General features: G+C 40.0%; 1 protein-coding gene across 3 annotated transcripts in view; it reads left to right on the top strand.

Moving 5' to 3' along the window:
• Positions 1-22,455, top strand: part of LOC134629276 (phospholipid phosphatase-related protein type 5-like) — a 55,982-nt gene extending 33,527 nt beyond the window's left edge. For 2 of the 3 annotated variants that reach the window (XM_063476480.1, XM_063476482.1), the window contains 5 exons: positions 14,350-14,470; positions 14,862-15,112; positions 17,128-17,304; positions 18,435-18,565; positions 20,438-22,455. In XM_063476480.1, coding sequence (XP_063332550.1) covers positions 14,350-14,470; positions 14,862-15,112; positions 17,128-17,304; positions 18,435-18,565; positions 20,438-20,546 — 789 coding nt within the window. In that variant the 3' untranslated portion in view covers positions 20,547-22,455. Of the gene's footprint in view, positions 1-14,349; positions 14,471-14,861; positions 15,113-17,127; positions 17,305-18,434; positions 18,582-20,437 lie in introns of all 3 variants that reach the window. The other variant, XM_063476481.1, reaches the window with a different exon arrangement.
• The last annotated feature ends 619 nt before the right edge of the window (positions 22,456-23,074 follow it).

Genomic DNA, 23,074 nt, shown 5'->3' with positions numbered 1-23,074 from the left:
TGTGTATGTCAGATAAGTGTAATAAACATGCTCCAAAATGAACCAACACTACAAACACTGCAGAGAGGCCCAGACTTAAATTACTGGAGGTGAAGCCTAGCTGACAACTATCAGTGGTCTGTGTCAGCATCCACCTGTCAGTCAAAGCAGTCAGACCCAGATAATCCATAACTTTAAACCTTAGTTTAAACAGATGCATTTAAATTAAGGTTCCACCAAACCATTTTTTCCTAAAACAGGCTATAAACCTGTTTATTTATTTTAATGAGGGAATCTATGGGGATTGCATTTAGAGTCAGCCTCAAGTGGCCATTCAAATAATGTAGTTTTTGGCATTGCCATCTTGGCTTCATTTTTCAGCCCCAGAGGTTAACAAAATGCTTTGACCAGTGTAATGTACGCCTTAGTAGCTTCATTTGTGAGCGGAACCTTCTGGAACCTCCTTCTGGAGGCCCTGAGAGGCAGCACTGTTTCTGGTGTGACTTAATAGTTACACAAAGCGCACATAGCAGTGTCTGTTTGCGAAAACAGTCATTTAGAGCTGAAAACGTGCTTATCAATGCTAGAACCAGGTTAAAGTGAAACAAAATTTCCTGCACGCAGTCCAGTATAAATATTTTTCTGGTTAAAATGACTCCACAGAGATAAGCAGAGAATGTGAAGGCAAAAGCACAGAAGACATTCTTGCAGGGAACAGAGTGAAAGTGGCTGCACACTGATTAGGGAAATGATGGGCAAATGTGTACTGTTGGCATGTGTAGATGAGGGGGCTGGGGAACATTGGGAAAAACTCAGGACAGCTGCTTGAGGGTGAGGAAATGGCATGGTCTGGAACTACCAGAAGGACAAGAAGTAAGTAAAATCACAAAAAATTAGCCTTGTACTTTCTCCTTTTCATAGATCAGTATTAGAGAAGGTATTAAACTGTGAAAAGGTGACTGTAATTAGCCTGGCATTAACAATTGTGAAAAAGGAAATACAACCTTCTACATATCAGCACATAAAAAATTCACCTGGTTCTCACCAGATCTTAAAATTGGTTAAGTACAGCCTCAGATGAACAGCAACAAATCACGCTGTCATTATTTATTTAACAAAAAATAAGCCAAAATGCAGAAGCAATGAGGAAAAAACTACAGAGCCTGTGACTCTGTAGCTTGCAGAACCAGCTTTAGCAGTACAACCTAAACTAAAGTAATCACTTTCAGGGACATTTATTTATGCACAGCGCTCTCAAAGCCCCAACATAGCATTTCATTGAGGTTTAAGTCGGCCATTGCAAAACCTTGATGTAGATTTACGGCTGTGCTCGGGATCATCGTCCTGTTCCATGACACAGTTTTGGCCAAGTTTTAGCTGTCGGACAGCGGCCTCACATTTTACTTTAGAACCCTTTGACATCATGGTTGACCCGTTGACTGCAAAGTGCTCAGGTCCTGTGGCTGTGAAACAATCTCAGATCATCCTCCCTCCGTCACTGTAGTTAACAGTTGGTGTGAGGTGTTTGTGTTGATATTGTGTATTTGGAATTTTGCCAAACATGGTGCGGTGCGTTATGGCCAAGCATCTCCACTTTGGTCTCATCTGTCCAAAGGACATTGTTCCTGAAGTCTTGTGGTTTGTTTAGATGCAGCTCTGCAGCTGCTGCCGTGTTCTTTTTCGAGAGAACAGTGTCTCCTGCCAACACTTCCAAACAACAGATTTCTTTTTCACATTTTTTCCAGTTGTCAAGAATTTTAACATCTAACTAACTGAGGCTCGTAGCGTCTGAGAAGCAGCTCTTGTTTTGTTTTTGTTTATATCTTTGCAGTTTCTTTGAGCATTGCATGGTCAGACATTGGGGGTGAACTTTTTCCACTTGTGAATAATCTTTGTCACTCTAAATGATAGGTATACAATTATTTTGAAATGCCCCTGTCTCAGATGTCTTTCCTCCTTTGCTATTGTATTAACACATACCTTCATTTTTCAGATCTGCAAACATAATTAAATGGCATTACTGTTTTATCTTAGTAGGGACTCATAAAACTACACATAACTACACAAATATTGGGGAAATCAGTTTATGTTTAATTTGTCTGGGAAAAAAATATCTGCCCATAAATCAAATTTGATATGTCTTTAAAATCCTGTATCAGTTGGGCAAACACTGCTTCTGCGTTTGGTTTAGTTTTTTGTTTAATAGATAATGACACATTTAATATGTCGTGTGATGTTGTTCACCTGAGGATGTACTTACCTAATTTTAAGACATGCAATGGACCTGATGTTTTGTATTGTGTCTTGATCCTTAAAGCCTTTGAACTGACAAAGACACATGTTTAGTTAGCAGAAGGATCTCAAGGACACTTATACGTGTGGATTGAACTTATAGAGAAGTCTTCCAATTTATAGATAATCCATTCTACTTCCTGTGCAACAGTTATCTGACTGTCAGTGGTGAATTGTTAGAATTATAAGCTACTTTTCATCATCTAAAAGGGGTTGCACTTGTAAAAAAGTTGTAAGCTGTTTGACCAGTGACCATCAAATCACAGTGTCTCGAGTCATGTCTATCGCCCTTTACTTTGTATGTGTTTGTGAAGGAAAGACGGCGATAAACCTAGACAGATCATTGCGTCATCATGTGTATGAGGTGGAGCAGTGAAAAAAGGGCAGGGATAATAAGGGATAATCACAGCTTTATCCTGTCACTGCCAGTCATACTCAGTTGAGGTCTGAAAAATGAAGACAGCAGGCCCCATGCTGATACGCCTGACCAGCTATCTGCTCCCATTGTGATAGCCTGTAAGACATGGTCTAGCCCGCAGATGAGAACCCTAATCCCCCAATATACTCGCACTCTGGTAGATTAGCTGCAAGGTCTCTTCCCACACTGAGCCAGGATCCCTCAGTTTCTTCTTAAGAGGACACAGATGGAAGGAAACTTATATGGAGAGAAGATTATGAGGATATGGAAAGAGAAATAAATAGAAAAAATAGAGACAAAGCAGGAAGAGGACAGGGAGGGGGAGACTCAAAGAATGAGAGAGATGAAAATGCAAAAGAAACAATAGAGAAAATGGGAAAGGAAGAATATTGGGGTCATAGTTAAAATCTTAGAGGATTGAGAGAAGGCAAGAAAGGACTTTTTTTATTTATATCAGAGAAAAACAGTGAAAAAGGGAGATGCTTCTGGTAGCCTACTTTCTCCTCCACAAAGACCTGAGAAAGCTGGCCTATAAACAAAACAAAAAAATAAAAACAGAGTAAAAGCAGAGCAAGAGATACAGAGAAGGATGGAGAGAGTGTGGGTGATGATGAAGCTAAATTGTCATGGTTACCATTGCTAGTCTGTGCGAAGGCTGGCCGTGTATCTGCGTGCGTGTGTGTTTAAAGTAGAGCACTGGGCTTGCAGTGTCAACAGATGTCATGTGATATTTGCAAAAGCCTTATGTAGATTCAGTGTAATCCTTATGAAGGCTTTTTTTCTTTCAATTTGCTTCTTTCCACATTAACCAACGAAGAGCCGTTTCCAGCATTACATCATTTTTAAACTGTGGATAATTGTAAAGGACATCTATCAAGACACGCGTTATAGACACAAACCGTAAATACATAGAGTAGGAATGTAACACTGCATCAAATGTGAGTCACTCTGAGCATTTCACGGTGTAAATGGATAGCTAAATTTACTGTTTTCTCACGATGTGCCCGAGGTGTTAGCGAAGAAAAGTCCTCGCAAATCTGGAACAAAAAAAAAAGGAAGGAATGAATGCATCGGTTTACATTTTCACACTCTGCCTCAAGCTTTACATGCTTTTTATACGTTGTGACGTCAAACCAACATTTAATGCTGCATCACTGATTCCTGATTGTTGTTACTCACAGTGCATCCTGCGAACGAGTGTGTGTGTCTGTTTTCTACATATATTGTGTGTCTGTGTGTGATCTGATGTCTTTTTTTGAAGGAGCTCTCGTATATTTCTTTGTGGAGGGGCTGAAAATTGAAGGTGAAGCTTGACTGAACACCCTGGATACATCTGCAGTTACAGAAAAACATGAGTTTGCAGGTCTTGCCTTTACAGACAAAGCTGATGATTAGATGCCTGTTAACGGCTCCGTTGTCATACAATACATTTCTGAAAAATTAGGTTTTCAACAGGCTGTTTTTCTCTGATGTTAAAATAATAACGATCGCCCTTTCATCCTTTTTGATGCTCGCTCGCTTGTGAAGCAAGAATGAGTGTGCAGAGTCATGCTTACAAAAGCAGGCAAAAGCACATCCCACAATCAACTGTCACTCAGACCCAGGCAGTGTTTTGGTCGTTACTCAAGAAAAGTAATGAAGTGCGTTGCATAATTAAAAGCAGAGAAAGCCACAAGTACTCGTTACATTACGTTTTTGTTTCTCTTTAAAATGACCTGAAACACGTTGTTACATAATAACCAGCTAACAATAGAAATCTCAGGCTACAGGCTCACACACCAACACAAATTCCTATCCTAATGAGGACACACATACCATCTTTTCTTCAGTTTTTACATATGAACACAAAGCCGACAACACGAAGCAAAGTTGAAAACCAGCACAAAGACACTTCCTACAAAGCAAATTCCACAGTCATTCTTTAGAAACATGAACAAGCAGAAATGGAGGCTTCAAGCCTGACTGCTCGTCACTGCTTTTGTTACCTGTTGAAGTTCAGGCTCTAGCTGCTGGGCTGGGGTCAGCAAACACTCATCTTTAAAATCACTCTGGGTTTTTTGGCTGAGTTGAAGAAGGAAAAATCACGTTTGGTGCACAGAAAACTGAAGAACCTTTGTAACACAAATAGTGATATTACTATAATTGTAATGTGATTACTGTATTTAGTACAGTAACTTGTTACATTATAGCCTTACTGAAAAATGTCATGTGATTAGAGCAATGTGTGATTGTGTATCACGTTACACCCAAAACTGGTCACAGGGAGCCCAAAAACGCCAACTAAGATCAACTCAGCCTCTTGATTTTGTTCCCTCACTTCGAGCAAGCACATTCACGTTCTCTTTCCTGTGCCACCTCTGTTTCCCTGGATGTCCTTATAACTTTTTCAACCTCTAGTTGTCAGGGCTGCACATCAAAGACTCCACAGCTACTCCCTGACTTGCAAAGTCACACTAACAGGTTTTGCTGTGCACAGACACCTACACATTTGTGCACAACACATGAATAAATGTGCCTACTTTCTCAACAAAGAAAGTTGTTTGGTCTCTGTGACAGGAGAGGGCAGTTTGTGACACTCATTCATCATTTCTCTTTTTACTACCCCTCTCTGCTACCCCATGTTCTGCCCTCCACTATCTCCGTGTCATCTCATTCCCACACCCTGTTGCGCTATCTCTCTTCAGGTATTTTTTGCACAAATGCCTGCCTGTATCCTGCCATCTCCTCTCACTACCTGAGATCTCTTTTATCCCCCCCTGAATAGTCCTACAAAAAATAAATATGGCCTAAAAAACACAGCAACTGCCTCCGGAAAACAGCCAACATCTGCTCAAAACTAACTGACTGCCAAGTCATATTTTCACATTGCTTCAGTGGATTTCCAGTCCACCAAGACTGTATGAATTAAAGTTAATGTTGGCAGGACTCAGACACCTGTCTTGTGTACTTACGTTTTCATACTGTTACAGCCTAGCCTTGCTCATTTGGAGTCTCCTAAATCAAATCAAATCAGTGCATGTCGGAATTTGTTATACTATATCCCACTTTTGCATGAATACATATGGTATGTGTTGCCTCAAAAATACCTTTCAGATAGACCTCATGATGGCTTTGAAAGCAACCCATAAATGATCAGATTGATTTTCAATCAACATAATGGCACCAGACACCTAAAGCATGGAAAGCAGGTTATGTTTTGCTTTGGGCTGCATGCTGGCAGTCTGGCAGCTCTCATCCACATTGTTCTGATCTTAACAAATTCATTGAACCTCACAAATACTTTCAAATTACCCAACCATGCTTAGCACCATTAGAGTCAGATTATTAGCTTGGAATCAGTTGTTTTGTATTTCTGAATGCTGTTTCACCTCATTACCTTCCTCTAAACTGGAACCTCCTCACAAATCTTGTCACCTGCTTTACTATCTGCTTGTCTGATAATAATATTTCACCCTTTTCATATTTGCACCCCCTTCTTTTTTTCTCTCTCTCTCTCTTTTGGCATGGTTGACCATATGTGTGTCCTTGTGGTTGAGTATTTGCTATTGCTTAAAAGCAGAGATTGTGAAATGGCAATGTCTTCTATGGATTTAATTTGCATTGCTGTAAATGCGAGAGGGTATTTACTGTTGCTGCTTTAGCAGAGTTTTGAAGTTTCACAGAAATTCTGCTGACATGAAGTTGTTGTCAGAATCAAATCATGCAGACAGAAATCCTTGCTGCTTGATTATATAGCATTTTCAGCATTTTCAAGCTTTCTCTATGTATTAATGTCATTTATACTGACAGCAAACTGTGTGTTTTCAGTATATTTTTCCATACATTAACTTTGTTTCAGCTGCATTTTACACACTCAGTACTGGCTGCTAACACTGAAACACTGGAAGCCTTGAAATACTTCTGTGTGACAAAAGTTAAATCTGGAGTGCGGTATTGTATATATGTAAATAAGCATTGGGTATGTGCCAATCCTTGCCGAACAATTTCACACAATGTTGAGTAAGTCTATCTATCTCTCTGTATTTTTTTTTTTTAATATAGTGCAGTTTTAAATTTTGTGTCTGTAGTTGCATTTCCGATGTGGTGCACCTGCCGAATACTGAGCAACAATTCAACCAAGGATTTTTCTCCATGCCGGGCCATCCTGTTCATACAAAGCACCAGACCGCTCATTCTGTAGCTTAGCTCAACTGGTTGATGTAATAAGTGACAGACTAGTTATAAATATCAGTGATATGTTCATCTGTGTCTGTGTGTGTATGCTTTACGGTAGCTTGTATTTTTTCACCCTAAATGTTCCTACCTTGCAGCGTTTAGCTTTGTCTGGTTTAAGAGCCTTTTCTTTTTTTCATCGCTGATATAGAACAAATGCAACAGCCCATCAGGATATTTGTAAGTGGTCTGACTGTTCATTTCATGGCCACATTCATAGTCTGGCACCCTTTACATCAACAAGTAGGGCTGCAAAATAAGCGGTCTGCTCGTTTGCGTGAGCAGCCTGGGATGGAGGCATATTGCTGAATTAATGCTTCAGTGTTCCTGCGGAAGAGAAGCAGGCAGACAGTTGGTTTGTCCATCCATGTCCATCTTTAGTGTTCGCTCACTCTCTCAACTGACTATGCAGCAAGAGATTCGTGCTGCAATGTGTGGGTTCTGAAAGAGCTCTGAACTCCTGTTTGCAATGTGAAAGCTGGGCAAGGTGACCGGTCACACCTGGGCAAAACAACCCTCAGAACACAGTGCAATGACCCACCCAGTGCATCTTTTGTTAGCAAGCAAAGACTGGTTTGCCTGAGCTGAAGAGGAAAGGAATCCTATTAGTGAAGAAGGATTAGGGTACGGCACTGCCAGATTTTTAGAGCCTATGGTGAAAAAAAATAGGACTTTTTACTGATACAACAAGTAAAAAAAAGATATTTGTGAGTGAGAATTACAGTCTAAGACAGAAAGTGATCGACTGCAAGGATAAGCAAAAACATGCACGTGTTGCACACCACACATTTAAACCTGTGATAATATTATTAATCCTTTATTTATTATTTAAAAATCTAATTTCCAAGAGAGACCTGGCATCACTCTTTCAGTGATTGTTTTTAACGTCGCTCTTAATGATCTGTTATTGTATATTTTTCACATACTGGTACGGAATATTGTATTTGTTTAAACTGTTATGTGGTGCATGTGTTTTTGAATTTTTGCTGCCATGATGCCAGGTCTCTCTAGATTTTTAATCTCAATGAGATTCAGTGAGACTTATAATATGGTAGTACTGTGTAAAAGCACAGTACTAGTATATTATCAACAACCAACAACAGGTGCCTATTTACACAGCTAGCAACTACCATTAAAAAACAACATTAGCATTCATTTGAAGTAATATACTTGGCAAAATTAATTCCATTATTCATTCTCTTTTATAACAGTTTAATCTGAAAGCATCCGGTGTCCATTAACTACTGAGAGAAATATGTGGCTCTGTTAAATGCTGGACTATGTAAATTGAGTGACATTTTTAACGCTTTTGCAATCAAAAAAAAAAAAAAGTCACACAGCACTTTATTCTGCAGACTTTAAGCACTTTATCTATCATGCACACATGCACAAACATCAAACTCATGGATGTATCTGAGGCAGTTTCGTGTGCAGTATCTTGCCTGGGGACTCACAGAATACATACTGGATGAGTTGGGGATCAAACCACAGATTTACTGATTAGTCAACACCTCGCTGTCTCTCCTGAGCCCATAGCTGCTAACTGTGTGCCTGCTGTTTGTAGCTGAGCAGGCTGAATACTGGGAAATTTTTTTTGTATCGTTGGAAAAGTTGGAAAGCTATGACAGTGAGACAAATACAAATTAACTCTGTATTACTGAGGGGAGCCCTCTCAAACTGCAAACAATCCCCATGTCTTTTTATTATAAAATATTTATAAGTGTAGCTTTGATATATGTGCTTTGATAATAAGGTACTGTATATTACTATGTTTCAAACATACCTTGTTCAACAAAATTAAGTGAATACTTGATCATCACAGTGTTACACAAAACTTCATGGATGTCAGTCTGTTCAGTTAGGAAGCATAAACCATTGTGAATCCATTTTATCTCCTCCTAGTGCAAATGAAAGTGACTGGAGAAGCAACAAGACAAGCACCAAAAAGGAAGTGGTTTAGCAGGTGATCTTTTCCTGTTTCAATTTTCTCAAGTTTTGTGTTTTGCTTGTGTTCACGTCACAATCAAAGAGATGGTACATGCAACCCATTCAGGATTTACAAGCAATCTAGCTCCTCCAGAATGGCACATCCATCCATCGCAAGAAGGTTTGTTCTGTCTCTTAAAGAGATGTGCCATTACATGAGTAGAGCTGGGGTGACAGAGTGACATTAACCTGGTAGTAGGGCCAGTTTCTGCTCCTTTGTGCGAGGAAGGAGAGGAGGCACAAAATTGCTTCCAGCATGTGCATGTTCCTAATCAGACTCTGAGAAATAGCCTTTATGAGGGTGGCTAACAAGTGCTAACATCCTTAGTGGGTCCTGTGCTCACACTTCGCAGCTCAATCAGCATTCACCAGAAAATCCCAACACTGGTAAGTCTGCCGCTGGTGCTCTGTCCTTGTGTTACAGCATGTGTCCTGATAAAACTGCACACTCTTGAGACTGTGCTGCAACAGTAGCAAACCTTCTTGCAATGCCACATATTGATGTGCAGTCCTGGTGGAGCAGGACTACCTACTGATTACTATAAAGAGACTTCTTTGTTAAAAGCTGGGGAAAACCAAGACTACTCTTTAAAATTTCAGTTCAGAGGTTTCACTGTGATTAAAGTCAGGGTTTTGTGGAGCAGCAGGAAGTTACTTTTAGTGAGGTCACTGTGGGGGAAAAAAGGATTGAAACCACATAATTCTGATGACAGCAGGAGACATGTAGGGGATAACAATTCAGTTGGAAACCTTCCTGCGAATGTCAGTGTGAACACGGCTTTGGAGTAGCTGAAAAAAATTAATGATAATGGAGTGGATATGACAACCACTTCCCTAATTGGTGTGCAGTCTTGATTTTCTCACAGCGAGAATTAGGGGGAGAAAAACATGGCAGAGGAAGGGTAACAAGCCCATTCAGTAACATCGAGTGTTGTTAGCTGTAGCTGCAGCTTTGTATGAAACACCACACTTCCTAAAGCACTGAACATTGCACTGCTATCACATCAGAAATGAATAATTTATTTAAACATAAACCTTCAAATACATGCTTCAACAAGTGTCCTCCACTCTGTCTTCCCACATGCCCTTCAGCCTAACTGTATTTTATTTTCCTTCAGTTTGATGTTGCCTTCAAGGGATCATCAAGAAACTTGAGTTCAATGCTGTGGAATATAAATAAGATAGCAAACACATAAATTCCTGAATTGTTTTTGTTGCTGGGCAATCTGAAAAGCTATGTAATGTTTTAAAAAATATAGAGGTGGGTCTGTAACAAAGATTTTCTGAGGCGTATACTGACAAATCAGTATTCATTAAGTAACACTGTTTGTGTAACCTCGGTATGCTGTCTGAGGAAGCTGTGCACGATTAATATTCCCTCAGCAGTCACACAAAATGTCATTTGCTGTTAGAAATAAGAAAGAATTAAACCAGGAAATTTGTATTGTCTTAATTAGGATATTTGTTTGTGCATCTTCACTAAGTATTTAGTTGTGAGGTGTCTCGAACAGATTTAGTTGTCCTCTTACCAGAAATGATGGTTGTGCTAGTTTCTGCAGTTTGTGAGCATTTGTGAAGTTAGAACTGAATTCTTCTGAAGTGAAGATGACAATTTAACATTAATGAATAAGAAAAAAACATGCGTAACATCAGTGGCTAAACAGAAAATGCCAGCTGGAGGTATTGATGCATGGATGGATATTTATTGTGTTAGACTAGATTCCAGCATGGTGACCTTTAAAGACAACGAAAATGCTATAATTGTGGATGTATTAGTGATTAAGATGATGGTATTCTAATTTATTTAATCCTTTCAGTGACTTGATAGCACCGTGATTTGATTTGATCTTTAATTGTAACTACTTGTCCTTATTTATATTAAAAAAAACATCCATCCCTTAGGTTTACCAGCTTATTACTGAATGTCACAAACACACCTTTTAGAACAGGTTTCTGGAGGTCTGAATGTGCACATCACATCTGATGTTCTGTGAGCCAGCACAACCACCTTCAGTGTTGTTTTTTACAGTTAGCTCAGTGTTACATGCTCTTTCCTTGTATTTGTTTCCTCTATCCACTTTTCCTATTTTCTGCTCCTCTCTCTCACTGATCTCTTCTTTCTTTCTCATGGCATAATTGATGACTGGGATGGCGGTCCCGGTAGTCTGTTTTTCTGCAGCTTTACTTGTTAGCTTAGTTTTCTTTCTTCAGGGCAGGAGGTTCTGGGTCCAAGACCCCATTGTTTCTCTGGCCCAAACCCATTTCACCTTGTTTTTTTTATTTTTTACGCTCTTTCTCTCTCCATTTAAATAAAAGAAGTCTTTTGGTCATGGAGATAAGTTGATGGCCGTAACAGCTGCTGTGTCCTGCTTCTACACGCTGAAAGTTTTTGCTACATTTTCGAGATGGCAACCATTAAGGATTAGAAATGTATACTGCTCCACTCTGACAATTAGTCAGTCCACCATTTGCGTTCTCATAGAGTACTTAATGTAGCCATATAATTGTCAGCACAAATGCGCGTAGGCACTTAATGGTGTGAGCATAAGTATGGAATTATGAGATTCGAGACACAGTATGTGTAATATGTACAAATAGGGATGCAGCTGTCTTCTACAGGTTTTGCTAAAGTTTAAAAATTGCCAAATAACGTGCTGCACCCAATTAGCGCATGCTGTTCTTTATAAGGTCTGTGTCACGCTGCGTACACATCCTGCTGCCCTGCAGAGATGTCTTCCTTTTTGTGGTCATGCTAGTGGCAGCCAGAGCACTCGTAAACCACGCACGTGGCATGCTTCCTTGATTTGTTATAAAAACAAAAGCAAACAAAAGAAAATCTTTTTTGCACTCCACACTAGAAAGAAAGCTGCTAAAACTAATTTGAGAATTGTAGATTGAGCCTCTTGATAGTTTTAATTATGTTGTTATAGACCTCTTTAATCTGTAATCTCAGCTTCACAATGATTATTTGCCAGCACCATTTGCAAGTCTCTTTGCCTCCTGCCTTGTTGGCTGCTAGCTACTGTATCTATCATCAGTGGTGCTGTCTCCTCCAGTCCTCTACATATTCTCCCCACACTCACTTCACACAGCCAAGTCACAGGAATACATTAGAAGAGTTTTATCATGATCCTACTGTAGAAACACTACAAAGGTAGTTCCTTGTGATGGCTTAAATCTTTGTATTGCCTTGCAACCTAAATAATTACCTCACTACACATGTTCCTGGCAGACAGATGCTCTCTTTCAGTTTTATAGCAACACCTAAGTTCAGTTCAGAGAATCAAAGAAAGACTGCTTTCATTTCCTCCTCTCTAAAGCTCTGCCACAGCCTCTGTGGATTCTGACCATATGCTTTAAACCAAATACAAGAAAGCCTTTCCTTTGTAGTGTTGCTTTCTCAATGAAACTCACTGTGATCCAAGTTTTATGACCACCAACAGAGGCTTGATAGAGCTTTTTAAGTTTGGGCATCAGACTGAAATTTACATGTAACTGCTTTACCTGTTATACTTGTATTTCTTCATGTGAAAAAAAAGAGTTTTATATATCAAGTCAACATCTCTGCCTCAGTAAAACGACAAGAAGCTTGCACTATGAGACAGGTGGGTGTCACCTCAATCTCTGCAGGAGACATCACAGGATAGGATGAATGAGTACAAGTCTCTGCCTGAAAGCAATACAGCAGGGTGAAATCTGCCATGTGCACGCATACATGTCAAGTCAGTGCACAAGAGAAGCTAGAGAAAATCCAGACCCAAAGAATGACCGTAACACACTTACATACATAACAAAACTTTATAAATAAATAAATAAATACTGAATAAATGTGTCATACAGCCATCAAGTCCACAGAAATGATGTGCACATAAGGTCAGTAACTGACAGCAGCTCCAGTCTGACACATAGCTCTACCTACCCACACCTGTCACTCACTCTAGCATCAGTACCAGTACTCAGTTCTGAAAAATCAAAACTTTATCGTGCATCCTGTTAAACCTGATAAAATTCATTTGTTAAGGGTATGGAGTTATTTTACCATATGTATAGGGTGATGAAACTCTGCCAAAGTGCTTGTTGTGATGTATTTAAGTATTAACTACCCACCAGCTGCAAGTTATTACAGCTGACAATCTACACAAACCGCAACCACAAATAAGAGTCAGATTTATCTTATGATACTTGTTTTAAAAGATTTTTTTATTCTTTATCTATTATTCATCTATTATTCAGTCGCACGCCAGCTCTTCTGATGTCGATCCAGGATCACTTGCACTTAGCACTATACAATATACTATCATTAAATGAATTTCCTCGATAGCTCAGAGAGACAGGATAGCAAACATTAGGACTGCTTTGAAAGGGAAAAATTTCCACTAAGAAGAAAAATGTCTGGGACTAGAACTCTCTTCAGGCAAAATGAATTTACACTTTTTGCTGAATTAATCTCGATAAATAGTTAGAACTCTGTAGTAGGTCGTCTTCATTTTCATGCTAAACTTTGAAGGTGATTGCAGGGATGCAGGAGCAACACTCACAACCTGCACACCCCTGCTGCATAGCTTTGCAGCACTCAGGTGACATTATGCTGCAAACAGATAATTTGTGGTGGCACACACGCTACTACATGTCACACTGAGTCCTCTATTGGTAATTCTTACTCCGTAACACAAACCTCAGCCTTCATCTGCCACACTAAGGGCAATGAGCTTTGGTGCATTAGCATCGTCCCACGCTTTTGGCCCTGGGCCATGCATATTGTATGAGCAGGTAACCTACATATACCCATGCTTCTGTCAGCAGAGGTCCCCTGATCAGACAGGTTCAGTGTGCAGAGTTTAATGGTGTCCTGGAGTGTGTATTATAGTGTTTAGTCAATTTATTCTCCTGTCAAAAGAGATCAAGGTCCTGCTGCTTTGACTTAAAAGTGCTTTTCAAACAGCTGCCAGATGCTTGGGGTGTGCGCTCTTCAAATGAGTATTGGAATGTAAAAATACTGATATATACAGTGATGGGTGATGGGGTGCGATCAGTGTGAGCTAAAGCGTTTGCTCATAGATTTTAAGCATTTCAAGAAAGTCATATAAAATGGGTTTGATTGATCTTATCTTTCAGACTGAGCTTGTTAACTTGTGTGACATAACCAGTCCATCCATGATTTTATGGAGTTGCAGTAAAATATGAACGGAAAAACTGGATAGACGCTGACAAACAAACTGTCGCTGATGACAAGGAATGGGAGGTGTTGGTGTCGGGATTTACTAGCAGCATAAAATCAGCCAAATGATGAGGGGAAATTTTAATCAAGGCTGAGGGAGAAACAGTCATGAATAATTTTGGCTTTGCACCATGTTTAACTGACAGAATATTCATCGAGGCTGATCAATACTTAAGCGCACAGTTTAAGCTTTCTGTTTGACAAAAATGTTTGTGGTCTCTCTCTCTTGGTGTGTGTGTCCCAGATTCTTATCGGGGAGGTGACCAGTTTTTTTGTGAAGACAGAAGGCGCTCAGGAGAAGACCATAGTGACGGCTGACTGCTGTTACTTCAACCCTCTCCTCCGTAGGATCGTACGTTTTCTGGGTCAGTCACAGTCTTAAGGATCAGAGCTTCTTCTGCTTTAACTAATAAAGCCTCTCTTCTCTGGGGTGAAGCCTCATTAAGGCTTACACCACTACTTCTCTATCTTACAGTATGTAGACTAAACACAAAAAGCCCTTGTCCTTAACATGAGTCTCCTGTGGACGCATTTTTGTTAGCCTTATTTTTATGTCCCATTCTGTTGATGCTCTGTGATCTTTTTCACCACATCCGTATGACAGACTGAGGTTCTGAAGCATAGAAGCAAAGATTGCTTCTGTCTAGTCATTTGGTGCGAAACACATAAAATCAACAATAACAGCTGAAATCCCAGGAGAGTGCTTGTTTTCTTGTACACACTCCCTCACTTTCACTCTGTCTGCCTTTCGCTCAGGTGTATACTCTTTCGGCCTCTTTACCACCACCATCTTCGCCAATGCTGGTCAGGTGGTGACAGGAAACCAGACGCCTCATTTCCTATCTGCCTGTAAGCCAAACTACACAGCTCTGGGCTGCCAGTCTCCCCTGCAGTACATCGCAGAGCACCGAGCCTGCACAGGAAACCCATATCTGGTGGTGTCCGCCCGCAAATCCTTCCCCTCCAAAGATGCAGCGCTCAGCTTCTACTCAGCCATCTACACGGTGGTAGGAAACTTTCTTTTTTGAGTCTGGGTGAAGGGAGATGCACCAGATGAGATATCTGATGATCTGGTTTTACTTTATATTAAGGCAACTTTTATGAAGAGTCTTTAGAAGAGCTATAACACACAACAAAGCACCTGAAAAGTTTCTGATAAGTGGCTTAAAGCAGACTAATATTGTTTATATTGTTTAACATTAGATCATTTTTATTATTATTCAAGTCTAGCTGAACGCTGAGTTATAAGCTGCTGAGCTTGGCAAGCAAGGTGCATCCATAGACTGTATAGGTGAATTGCACAGACACATACACCTGCTAATTTGTGCCCGATGAAATATAGATGAAATACTATAATTTTACTCATCAAATTTGGAGCATAGGCTACTTGGACTGGCTGTGCAATTAATCATACATATCTGTCAAATAATTACAGTAAAAATGCTTCAAAAGGAAGTAAAATGAAAACATGGCTGGTTTCAGATAGTTGAGGTAAACACTAGCAGACAGCTCGAGCCCTCAGCCACCTGTAATTCAACAGTCTGTAATTTAAAAAACTAATAATAGAATAGACTACCCCATATATTTGTATATGTATAGATGTCCAAACAGGTTTTTGTACCAGTTTGAAAACATGGTTATTTTTTTCCACTGTTAAGTATTTTTCAGCTGCTTGGATCTGACACACTAAATCCTGGCAGCACATCAACCCTACTCTCCGCCTACACTGGCTCCCAATAAAGTGCACTGATATAAATATGAGATCTTCTACAAGTCCCTCCACAGTCTTGGCCCTATGTACCTCTATGAACCGATCTTCATCTCATGACAATCACCTCCACCCTTCCTCCCTTTCAACCTGTTTGTGTGGCAGGTCTTAACCACAGGCACTGGAGGGCTGGTGTGGCTTGTTTCCCATCAGTGACACTGAAAAGAATGAAAGGTTCACACGCTGCAGAACTCCAGTTTTCTGATTTATTGCATCTAGAAGTGATGTTTTGAGCACACCAGCGTTCTATGAAATGCCTCTGAGCTCAGTTGCTGGGTGGCTCTGTGGTTTGGATTTTTACACTAAACAACACTGCATGAACCATTTCTTTACCCATGCTCTAACTTACACCACTGATTGTGCTGACTGCATCCATTATAGTTAGTTAAAGTTCTTTTCTTCTTTAAAATAAACTGTATTTAAATTGCTGTTTGTGTGCATCTTCCCTTTTGTCATGGCCATGTGGCTCTATACCCCATCCCAGAGTCACTTGCTCCTCAAACACGGGGCAGCTGTCCATTTCCATCTCCACGTTGGAGATCCTGGGGTACAGAATCATATGTGTCGGGATTTAAGCACTAGCCAATGCTACCACTTTACATCAGCTATGACAAATATAAGTTTTAGCCTGGCAGTTCTTTCAACCACATTTTAAGGTATGTGCACAAATAAAAAACAGAAGTAAAACTCCCGATTATCCCTAGATAAATCTACATTTTAGGAACATACTGAAATAAACATCAGCTTGAACACAGTCTTTACATAGAGCATAGCAAACCAAAAATCATCTTTTCTTAAAACAATCCCTCTGCAAACTGGCAAGTTTTATACCCAACTTTCGAAGTTTTGAATATTCAGAATTAAAAAATATGTTCATGTAAGAGATTATAAAGTAAAAAGCGTTCACTTAACTATCTAAGTTGGACAAAAAGAACGCACACCCTTCTGCCTCTTTTCTCTGTATTTACATTAACTTGCGCCTGTCATTTTAGAACCTTTAAACCAGCTGTGGTGGTGTTATTATGCTGCTTTCTCTGCGGATAAACCACTCAGCTGTTCAAAAATCCCTGCAGAGTGCGGCCTCTTGTGGTTTGCTCAAGCTGTTTGAACTATTAAGCTAGTCAGTGTCTAGAATATTTTTGCATTATCTCAGCTTGCTGCTTGAGCTTTCAAAACATTGTTCAACTCTTTACTTTGTTAAGATAACATAGCATTTTAAAAATGTACCTAATTCAGTATATTACTGCTTTACAGATGTATGTGACTCTGGTGTTCAGGACAAAAGGGACCCGCCTGATGAAGCCCACATTATGCTTGGTGCTGCTGTCTCTGGCTGTGCTGGTTGGGGTGGTGAGGGTGACTGAACACAGGAACCACTGGAACGATGTTCTGGCTGGATTCGTAACGGGTGGTGCCATTGCTGCCTTTCTGGTAAGAAGGAGAAAGGGAGGGAGGAAACAATGAGAGGGGTAGTAAAAGAAAGTAGGGTGAAAGAGGCGATAGATCATAGCCTATTTATACACCTCCAGATAGGAACACAGTCACCTTATATGCTGTCAGTTGCTATAAGCTGCTTACAGCTGCTTCTATCTCTGCAAGCTGCTCAGCAACCCGCCTACATCCTCCACCCTCCTTATTTTCATTCTGTGCCTGACTTAATTAATGCCATGTCTGCTGTCATCGATGCCTGCTCTGTTCTGTAGCCACCAGGCCTGGCTGTCAAATATAAATTACTGTCAATGGACATCACAATCCTCTCTGACTAAACTGACTGAATGTTCTGTTAATATTTGTATTCTTGTATTTAAATGTGTGATTTAAAGGTAGAATTTTAATTCACATTTATTGCATTTCCATTTTACAGTTACAGAGAACAACTGTTGCAAAAATAAATGAATAATGTGGTCATGGCTGTGTCACCAGCGTGCTTTTCCTATGTCACTGTCCTTTGTCTGTTTGCATTTTAGTTCCATTTTCTTGTCATTCTCGAGTTTACATGCTGTTTTTGTGGATGTCATACTTTCTGTGCCTTCACCATCATAAAAACTCAAACTGCGATCTGTTCCACTCCATTTTCTGTGTGTGGGACATGTTGAAGGGAGAAATGTGGTAAAATACGGTTACAGGAATGATGGTGGGAGGATTTACTGATGATTAAGGCTACAAAAAGGATGTACTTCCATACATGACTGTAAAAGAAAAAAAAAGTGTGGACTAAACAGAGTCTTTTATATTGATAATTCAAATAATGTCATTTAGTGTTGGACCTCTTGACCCAAATCTATTTTCAACAAAAAAAAACCTCTAGGATCAGTATTAACTTCAAAGATCAAAGTCGTTTCTGTTGTGTGTCCCTAAGAATATAAATTTCTTTCCATGCCTCCCCCCAAAATTCATTGCCTATCCCTCTTTCTTTTATCTCAGTCTCTCCCACTTCACTATCTGTTTCCATGCACACTTCAGCATTTCATGCAGCAGAAAATCATCCATCTCTATAGTGGAGTGGAGCGAATTTCTCCCTTCCTTTTCCCTTTACACCTTTTTTGTCTGCTCTCTACCAGGTGTCATGTGTGATCAACAATTTCAGGCCAACCCAGATAGCAGCGCCAACTCCTCCACCTCCACAGCGCTCAGAGCCCCCCGTTGGGCTGCCTCTTCTCAGCCTGCCCCGCGTGGAGAGTCCACTTGAAAAGTTAAGTGGCCTCCAGGTAAGGGATGGGGGAAACGAAATGTAACAAAACAATCAAAACAATGTTTTAAAAACACATGTACTTGTTTTTTTTATCGAAAGGTTTGGGCATTTTCATTCCATGAAAAATCAGTGAGTGCCTCCAACCTGACCTCCTCAGAATCAGCTGTAGTGTCTTTTAGAAAAACTATATACATTTTTAACATTATAGAAAAAAATACTTGACATATTACAGGCCATCATATTACATATTTTCAGTGTTTGTGATCTTTTTTTGAGCTTCAGATCAATTTTACACCCACTTTGAGTGCTACAGTCTAAACCCAGATCTTATCTATTGTTATGCATGTTTTCTCTTATTTCTATAACCAGCTTTGAGCGTCAATATCATGGGATGTAGTCTGTAATGTAGAAGAGCAGAAAAAAAGCATTTACTTTTAAGGGTCATATCCACAAGTGATCAAGGTGGCCGGTCACAACAAGTAGAATATAAAAGGTCTTTTGTTTTGATACCAGGTTCATTTTCCAGCTCTGATTCCTTTGTGTTGAAATCCTTTACTAATCATTACTAACAAGTAACCATTTTTTAAAATTGAACACCCATTTCCTTCAGAAATGCCTTAATTCTTCATCGCATAGATTCAACAAGGTGCTGGAAACACAGTTGCTGCAGATTTTTACTTGGCTGCACATCAACATCCTGAGTCTCCCATTCCCCGCATCCCTAAGGTGCTTTATTGGATTGAGATCTGGTAACTATGGAGACCATTGGAGTACGGTGATGTCATTGTCATGTTCAAGCCATCAGAACATAGCTGCTCGGCTCACAAAGGAATAGACGTGGTCAGCAAAATACTCAGGCAGGCTGTGGTAGTGAAACAATGCTCAATTGGTTCTAAGGGAGCCAAAGTCTGCCAAGAAAATACTCCCCAAACCATTACACCAGCAGTCTGAACTGTTGATCAAAGGCAGGATGGATCAGTGCTTTCATGTTGTTGATATATTATTCTGATTCCGTCTGAATGTCGCAGCAGGAATCAAGACTGATCAGACCGGGCAGCATTTTTCCAATCTTCTGTTTCCTGTGCAATTTATAGGAGTTGCACACTAGGTGATCTTCTGCTGCTGTGGCTGATCTGCTTTGAGGTTTAACATGTGTTCAGATATGCTCTTCTGCATAGCTTGGCTGTGATTAATGGTTATGAAAGTTACTGTTTACTTTCTATCACCTCGAAGCAGTCTGACTATACTTCAGGACGTCGGCGTGACCATGTGTACATGGATCTAAATGAACCCAGTTATTGCTATGTGATTAAATGTTTGCATTAATGAACAATTGAACAGATTTACCAGTGATTGTATGTGCAAAGGCTGGATTGCAATTTGACATGAATATACAACAACCATATTGACAAAACAACACGCACCCAGAGACCTGTGGAATTGATATTTTCATAAAGCATATGTGCAACAAGACAACCTATTAGAGAGATCAGCCAGCTTGGACAATTTTCATACATCAGTATGAAGGAGCAACTTTGTAAGGCTTTGTTTTTATATACTAAAAAATAAAAGTCAGCTGATTTGAGGGGTCAGATTTTATGGATCTTTTATGGAATGATCCTCCTGTCTTGTTTGACTCATTTGTCTGAATGTGTACCAGATGCTCTGATCTCTGTCTGATATCCTAGCTTTGTGTGCCCATTCTCTTGTCTAGACATCATCACTGTGCATGTTTTTTACTGTTATTATATCAGTCTAGTCAAGTTCATTTGCCCTTTTCTCTAAAATTTAACTCCCCAAATATTTTAAAATGTGTTCTGATATGAATTTTCTCTCTCCTCTTCCCCTCCCTTTCCTGTGTCCTCCCATTAGGCTCCAGGGCTACCGTATTCTGAGATCACATGACCATCAGCCAATCCCGTCCCCCGCCCCTCCCGATGTGCTCCTCCCCTCACGACGTTGCCTCACCAGCGCAGTCTAGACCTGCCCACTGAGTGCCCCCCGCCCTGCCTCGCCCACCCTGAAGGACGAAAGCCTCTCAGACGAGTCAAATCCACCCAGGTCTGAAGGTCCACCCGTCACATGAGACAAACCAGCAAAAATCACACACGGCGAGCCTGGCCAAAATTCGCCATCTGCTAAGGACCAGACGGAGACAGAGACCTGCCCTCCTTACCTTGCACTGTCCTGTTTGTCATCCACGGTGGCCTACCTTCTCCTTTGGGTGAAAAAGACCCATTCCATGACTCGCCAAAGCCAGAGCTGTTAAAGCAATACTGTTTCCTGCTTTCTTGTCCAGTTTTTCCACAAAGACTATAAAGACTGTTGGCTGGTGATGACTTGATATTTCAAAAACAACAAAAAAAAACCAAGTAAAAAAACAACTCAGCAGCGCTGAGGGTTTGGGGATAGAAGAAAATCCCGGGCACAAGTGAATTGCCCTCAAGACCATTTTATAACACTCAGGATGATTAAATAGAAACAAGCAGAGGACAGGAATAAGAACAAAGACCTTTATAATAAGAATACAGGTACCATCGAGAGTATTAACCTTTTCTTTTGTCCTCAAAGTCAATAAGAGATGCTGTCAAAGAGAAAGCACTTTTGTAAATTATAGCACAGATGAACCAACTCAGTGTTCACGAAACTGTGTTGTATCCTATTTTCTTTTATTTTATATTGTGTGACGTGATAGAAGAGAGATTTATACACACTACAGCTGTGCTCGTGATGCCACATGTGTTTTGTGGCATCATTTAATTCATCCTCGAAGTGAACAGCATTTGATTTTCACCAACTTTCCAAATATCCTTATTCCTTTCTATTCAGGTGTGTGTTCTAAATGTACTGTAGGATTAATCTCCATCCTGTGAAACATTATGGAGAGCTCTGTGATTCGACATACTGCCTGTTCCAATGTGAAAGTCTGTAAAAACAAATCCCTTTTGTCTGTTTCCCTCGCCCCCTTTTTTAACACTTCCATGCATCGTCTTTTATTCCAGAGTACATTTATCTAAATACTGGACACCTGTATGATGTTTCCTACATTTATATCAGCTGGTGTTTCCAAAACTAGTCTGTAATAAGAGTGGTTATGACATCAGTTTGCTGCAGTTCATGCATCTGTCCTGTCTAGTTGTTCCTAGCTCCATCAGTGTTTCCTCTCACCGATTCTCTAACAGTGATGGCACAGACCAGTGTGTAAGACAGAGGTAAGCCCTCTGAGCTGTGTATAGTTTTGTACAGTATATAGGTTTTTTTACACAGTATATACCGCATTATGTTTTATTGTGTGAAAAATGTGAAGCTACCTGAAGCTGTCTTGTACGAACATGAGTAGTAGCCTGATCTAAAGCAGGAATGTAGCGCAGTGGAGAAGTGTGTGAAATCTAAGAGCATAAAATTGGGGTGTTTGGCTCACAACTTGCTTGCTTCTGCTCAGTTCAAAAGGACACTCCAGGGAGGGTATACTACTCTACACACTGGGTTATATAAAGAAGACGTTGTTAAGGTTTTATTAAGCGTGTGTGCGCGTGCGTGCGTGTGCATATTTGTGTGTATGTTTATAATGAGCACATTGTATGGCAGCATAACTGTTAATTTGGCAATCTGTTTTCTTAAGTTAAACTGTCAAAAGTAGCTGCTATAATTACACACTTGTGCATGTGTGTAACTGCAGGCCTTCGAAGGACCCCTGCCAAGGCTTCTTAACAATGCCTGTTATAGCAGGTGCTCATTATAGCTCTGTGATTACCTACGGTGAAACTTTTCAGTCTGAATTTTTTTTGTAAATAACTGAAGAGATAGAGAATACCATAACTGTCTAAATAATGTTATTTTCATGTTGAAATGTCACTGTTTTGTATTTATTTACCAAAATAAATCACAATTATAACACACCGCTTGGTGAATTACATTTTCTAATTTTCACTTTGTTTTGTGTGTGATTTAGTTGAATTCCTTGCTACCGTTAATGAGGATATAGATTTTATGTTTTACTCTTTTTTTTGTTACATGATCTTATTTGAAATACCGGACATTCAGTACTGGTGAATGCTGCACATGCAAGTGATGGTTTTTGGATAATTTGTTTCAGTTGGGCAGCTAGCAAGAATGGTAAATGGACCGGTTCTTATATAGCACTTTACTACTCTGCCTGAGCACTCAAAGCACTTTATATAACTTGCCATTCACACAAATATTCACTATGCTTTAGTGCTTTTTATATAACATTAACATACATTCATACTCTGTGTCAAAGAGCAACTTGGGGTTAGTATCTTGCCCCATTACAAGAATTCTGCATGCAGTCTGGATCAAACCACCAACCAACCACCAATTAGTAGATGACCCATTCTAGCCAAACCCAACTACCCCCAGCTACAGCCAACCCTGAGTCCTGGGTTCAAATCCACAGGCGGCTGAGGCTTTTCTGTGTAATTCCACCCACAGTCTAATGACATGCACTGGGTTAGGTTTATTAGCAATACTAAACCAGCCATAGGTCTC

This window comes from Pelmatolapia mariae, linkage group LG6 (assembly GCF_036321145.2).
Source record: "Pelmatolapia mariae isolate MD_Pm_ZW linkage group LG6, Pm_UMD_F_2, whole genome shotgun sequence".
NCBI lineage: Eukaryota > Metazoa > Chordata > Actinopteri > Cichliformes > Cichlidae > Pelmatolapia > Pelmatolapia mariae.
This window is presented reverse-complemented; position numbering and strand designations above follow the sequence as displayed.